This window comes from Spinacia oleracea, chromosome 3 (assembly GCF_020520425.1).
Source record: "Spinacia oleracea cultivar Varoflay chromosome 3, BTI_SOV_V1, whole genome shotgun sequence".
Taxonomy (NCBI): domain Eukaryota; kingdom Viridiplantae; phylum Streptophyta; class Magnoliopsida; order Caryophyllales; family Amaranthaceae; genus Spinacia; species Spinacia oleracea.
The window spans coordinates 12,891,568-12,897,543 of NC_079489.1; the positions used below are offsets into that span (position 1 = coordinate 12,891,568).

A 5,976-nucleotide genomic window follows, 5' to 3' on the forward strand; every position below is an offset into this window, starting at 1 on the left:
TTTGGTAAATTATGTAGAACAGTGGACTCCACAGGGGGGGGCCCGAACATTAGCCCCACGCCAAATTTGCGAGTTTGGCTAAAGACTCGGGAGTTTGGCGGAAGAAAGGATCCCCGAGCCCTCCGGTGTTTTGAGCGGCTTGCGATGCTTGGTCTTTAATACAAGCAGTAGTCAAGCACATGGGTGGGCATGGAGAGGTGCTCAAGGGTCCGCGTTTATCGTGCATAAGGTGGGCACGTATTGATTGCGGCGTTTGGGCGAAGGGATGGAGCGCGGGCTCGGCTGCTGCTTTCCAAGTATGATGTGCGCGCCCAATCGGTTGTTGGACCAAGTTAGTAAAAGTTCGGCTGACGTTTGTATGTCCATAGGCGTCTTTGGGCGAGTGCCTAGCGTGCCCACGGCTGAAGGAGGTGGGCTTGCTTTTGTTTTGGCGTGGCTGCCGTTTGTCGCGCACAGGACGTGAGCGGGGGCTTCTCTTTGTCGAGGTGTGACTGCGCGCACGGGATTCTCTTTGTCGAGGCGTGGCTGCTCCTTCTCGGCGTGGCTGTTCTCCTTTTTTTTTTTTTTTTTTTTTTTTTTTTTTTTTTTAAGGCTGGCGCAGGGATGGCAACCTAGGCGTGGCTGCTCCTTCTCGGGCGTGGCTGTTCCCCTTTTTTTTTTTTTTTTTTTTTTTTTTTTTTTTTTTTTTTTTTTCTTCGTAGGCAAGGCTGAACTTGGCTTGGCTGTTCCTTCTCGGCGTGGCTGCCCTCCTCCTTTTTTTTTTTTTTTTTTTTTTTTTTTTTGAAGGCTGGCGCAGGGATGGCAGCCTAGGCGTGGCTGCTCCTTCTCGGGCGTGGCTGTTCCCTTTTTTTTTTTTTTCTTTCGTAGGCAAGGCTGAACTTGGCTTGGCTGTTCCTTCTCGGCGTGGCTGCCCTCCTCTTTTTTTTTTTTTTTTTTTTTTTTTTTTTTTTTTTTTTTTTTGCACGCGAGGATGCTAAGTTGGCTGGGCGGTTGGTTTCCGCGAGTTTGGCTGTTGATGCAATCCCATGGAGTGAAGTGGTTGTTGTTATGCGCTCACGGGTTGGGCTTGGCTGCCGTTTCTTGTTAATTGAGCGGTCTATTCCCAATCGATGCACGTTGGCTTGCTTTGTTAGTGTCGGTTCATTGTAGGGCGTCTGCGTGACCATGGGAGGTATTGGGCGAGCGATGCTTGCGGGAAGGGCACGGCGTGGCTGCTACTTTCCACGCACCACGTGCATGGCGTGGTTGTTTCTTTGTGTTTGTGCAAGTTAAGCCCCAATGACTTGGAATTTTTGCTAAGTATGGAAGCGTCTTCACGTTTCTTTGTGTTGTTCCTCGCGTATATGTTAGGGGTGTTCCCCTTGTGCCTTAAGCATCATGTTCGCGTGCCTAGGCAAGGCCTAGGCGAGGCTTAGATGGTGGACATTCTTCTCTTGTCGGCTGTTTGTCGCCTACGATGGTAGGTATGGGCCCTAATTGGGCGGTTGATCCTCGCATAGTCAGGTTAGAGAGGGGCGTGGGGCTGCCATCCTCCTTACACAGTGCGAAGGACATGGTGTGGCTTTTGTTTCCTCCACCGGGTGTGGCTGTTGTTTTGATGCACCCGGGGTGCACGCACAAGCTGCCTGTCCAAGCGTAAGGCGCGAGGTGAGGGTGTCTTCGGGCTTGGCTGTCGTTTTTCGTGGCACTTGTGGCTGACGTTTTCTGCGCATAAAATGACGCGCGGGCTGCCCCTCCATGTGAGTTGGGGTGTTGATTTGTGTGCGAGATGAGAGCGGGCCAAGGCCAAGGCTAGGTGGCTTCTTCTTGCCGCACATGATGGTACCATGGCTTCTACTTGCCGCACATGATGATGCCATGGCTTCTACTTATGGTGCCATGGCTTCTCTTTGCCGCACATGATGGTGTTGTGGCTTTTACTTATGGTGCCATGGCTTCTACTTGCCGCACATGATGGTGCCAAGGCTTCTACTTATGGTGCCATGGCTTCTACTTGCCGCACATGATGGTGCCAAGGCTTATACTTATGGTGCCATAGCTTCTCCTTGCCGCACATGATGGTGTCGTGGCTTTTACTCGCCGCACATGATTGTGCCATGGCTTCTGCTTCTACTTGTCATACACATGACGGTGCCATGGCTTCTACTTATGGTGCCATGGCTTCTACTTTCCGCACATGACTTAGATAAATTTTGATAAGTATGGGAATGAGTTGTTGTTCTCCAAAGGAGCTAATGAGCCCCATGCTTGGACGAACGACGATGCGCCATTCTTGAAAATGACTTAGATTATTTTGCTAAGTATGGGAATGGGTTGTTTGTTCTCCAAAGGGACTAATGAGCCCCATGCTTCGGCGAATGATGATGCGCCATTCTTGAAAATGACTTAGATTATTTTGCTAAGTATGGGAATGGGCTTCTGTTCTCCAAAGGGGCTAATGAGCCCCATGTTAGGGCGAACGATGATGCACCATTCTTGAAAATGATTTAGATTATTTTGCTAAGTATGGGAATGGGCTGCTGTTCTCCAAAGGGACTAACGAGCCCCATGCTTGGGCGAACGATGATGCGCCATTCTTGAAAATGACTTAGATTATTTTGCTAAGTATGGGAATGGGCTTCTATTCTCCAAAGGGGCTAATGATCCCCATGTTTGGGCGAACGATGATGTACCATTCTTGAAAATGACTTAGATTATTTTGCTAAGTATGGGAATGGGCTGCTGTTCTCCAAAGGGACTAATGAGCCCCATGCTTGGGCGAACGATGATGCGCCATTCTTGAAAATGACTTAGAATATTTTGCTAAGTATGAGTTCATGTGGTTGAACTTGGCTTGTCTTTTCCTTTTGACGTGTGCTGCGCTTGCATGGCCAATGTTTGGCTTCTACTTACAACATTCTAGAAACAAAATTTGCTAAGTAATATTACTGGTCGAGCTCTTTACTATTGCCTTGAAGATATAAAGCTTTGTTTACAATGATGAGATGTTATTTAGCCTATGGCAGGCATACATGTATCTTACCCCCACTTTCATCATTGAAAACTATGGATGTGAGCTATAAAGCTAAGTACTTTTGAGAAAGGGAGAAATTCTTAGGAGATTGAACATAAAACCTTCTAAGGTTGTCGGTGTTCCATGGGCGAGGGAGGGGCTTGCCTTCAGGAGTTTCGAGTCCCTTCTGGCTTGGCTTTCTTGGCCAGTGGTTGGGGGGTACTTGTCCCTCTCTTGAGGCTGTTAACATAGCATCGTCTGCCCCCTTGTTGATCCCCAAAGATTTTTCCCACGGAGCCATCTTCCAACTCAAACTGCATGGGAAGTTGGTACACCGAGATTGCGGCTTTTATTTTGCTTAGTAGAGGTCGGCCTAAGATGATGTTGTATGGCAGGGAGATGTCCACGACAAGAAAGTCTACCAACAACCGTCTTCCCTTGTTTTTAGGACCCAACCTGACAGGTAGCTTGATGGTGCCTTGAGGATGGACGCCTTGACCTCCAAATCCAATGAGTGGCTGGGAGATGGTTTTCAGATCATCTTTGGAATACTTGAGCCCTTTTAGACACTTTAGAGTAATGATGTCGGCGGATAATCCACTATCCACTAACACTCGCCCTACCGTTGAGTTAGCGACTTTCATCTCGATGACCAGCGGATCGTCATGGGACTCTTGAATTGGATGACTAGTGTTCCCACCAAATGTCATCACCGGGGCCGATGCCACTTTTAGGACTTGATGTTCCAGTGCCCACAAGCTATCCTTCGCCTTGCTCACAGACCCGCCTGTTGCCAAGCCTCCGGCTATCACTCCAATGTAGTCTCCCGTATCATCACTAAGAGACTCCTTTTCTTTGGCTTTTCCTTTTGGGGGATTCTTCCTTAGGTAATTATTCAGCTTGCCCTTGTCAGCCAAGTGATCCAGTGCCTTTTTTAGCTCCCTACAGTTCTTTGTGGTGTGCCCGCACTCGTGGTGAAACTCACACCAAAGTGACTTGTCTCGCTTCGCTTCGGGCGTACGGATTGCAGGTGGCTTAGGGAGGATGTCTTTTCCTTTGAGATCAAGGTAAATCTCCCGCCTATTGCGGTTGTACCTCGGATCCTCACCATGGTCATCAACCATAACCGACTTTTTGAGGGAGGGCTGAGTTTGGTCGTGGTTGCCGTTAGGTCTTGGCTTTTGTTTTTGCCTTGTTCCACTCTCACCACCCCAATTGATCTTACAAATATCTGTGGCTTGAATGTGCATTTCGGCCTTCCCCATTGCTTCCTCGAGGTTGGACACCCCGGACTTGACCAATTCAAACTTGAAGTCATCTGGCTGAAGACCTGCCAAGAGGGCTGCGAACTTGGTTTCGTCCTTGAGATTGTGTATCTTTAGGACTTCTTCATTGAATCTCTTAATATAATTGCGAAGGGTCTCCGTCTCTCCCTGTCTGACTGCCATTAAGTTGACACTTGTCCTTTGGTGCCTCCGACCCGCCGCGAATTGGCTGATGAAAATCTTTCAAGCTCACTGTAGCTCTTGATGCTTCCCTTTGGTACGTGCTTGTTGAACCATATAAGGGCAAGACCCTTCAAGGTGGTGGGAAAGTACCTGCACCAAGTAGCTCCGCATCCAGTCTGAACGTTCATTTGAGCTGCATAGGCGGCCATGTGTTCTTCTGGATCCGTAGTTCCATCGAAAGGCTCGATGGTAGGGACCTTCACTTTGTCTCGGCGGGGGGTGTTCATTATTTCTTGGGAGAAGGGAGTGAGAGCCTCTTGCAATGACGAGGTATGTCTGTGCCTATCAGTTCTTGGTGGAGGGGAGTCCCATCTTCCTCTTGGGGAGGTATGCCTACCTCTACTCTCTGGGAGAGGCGAGTATGTTCGCTCACGGCGTGGAGGGGTCCTTCCTATTCTTGAGGGTAAGTGATGCCTTGGGCGATGAGAAGATGAATGAGCCCCTGGCTGTTGATCGAGGGATGAAACCCTTATCCTGGGGGAACGGCCTCTAGCCCGGCTAGAGGGTGAGTGACATCTCCTTATAGGAGAAGGTGAGTGCCTCCTGAGAGATGTCCTTCGAGAGCTGACCTCGATCGGTCTGACTTGTCTTGAAGGAGTGGGGTAGTCTCGTGCGGAGGCCGTAGTCTTAGCACTAGAGGGGGATAGACCTCGGGTGATCCTATCATTCCTGATGGCTTCTCTGGCTTGTTCGAGGCGCCTTCTGTGCAAGAGGTCTCGAGCATCAAGGTCTCCTCTGTGCAGTTGTCGATCTTCAATTACCCGGCGTGCATCTTGGCTGGCCCTTGATTGGCGAGGGCGAGGCTGTGCCCCACCCCTGTCACCTAGCCTGTCCTTCACACTTCGGGGTTGTGCCCTGTGGATGGTATGAGATGTTGTGCTCACCTTTGAGCTGGTAGGGTGGTTTGGATGTTTCCTTGAAGGTCCTTCTCCCATTCCTTGGAGGTTGTGGATAGCCTCATTGACTTGAGCAGCCAAATACTCTAGATCCTTTCGGGTGACCAAGTTCTCAGGGTGACCCTCGACATGGGGCTGTTGATTCTCATGGTCCTGATCACCATCGTGATCATCTCCGTTCCTCGGAGTAGGCATCAACACGTAATTGGGATGGGACTCTGATCGATGAGAGGAGGAGTGTTGCCTGGTTCGTCGAGTGTTAACCATGGCTTGTAGTTGACTTCCCCACAGACGGCGCCAACTGTTTCTGCGAAGAAAATGCTTAAGTATGAAAATAGGGGAAGCCTCGTCAACCAGGCTGTCGTTTTCCTCCGATCAGTCGTGGTTTGTCCTACAAAAACGGCAAACGTAAACTGGCCCGGGGGGTTTCCGGGAAAACCCTCTCCGACGCTCAAGTCAGTCCTTGTAGAGAGAGAAAGTAGTGAGAGAGTTAGTTTGGGAATTATTGCATACCTCAGTAATGATTAGGTGAGACATATTTATAATAATGTAGGATGGCATTATTAGTAAATATAGGCAA

General features: G+C 49.3%; 1 protein-coding gene across 1 annotated transcript; it reads right to left on the minus strand.

The window, feature by feature from the left end:
• Positions 1–3,159: 3,159 nt before the first annotated feature.
• LOC110806237 (uncharacterized) lies at positions 3,160–4,440 on the minus strand. Its single transcript, XM_022011880.2, has one exon. The coding sequence runs from the start codon at positions 4,438–4,440 to the stop codon at positions 3,160–3,162; it is 1,281 nt and encodes a 426-aa protein (XP_021867572.2).
• Between the last annotated feature and the right edge of the window lie 1,536 nt (positions 4,441–5,976).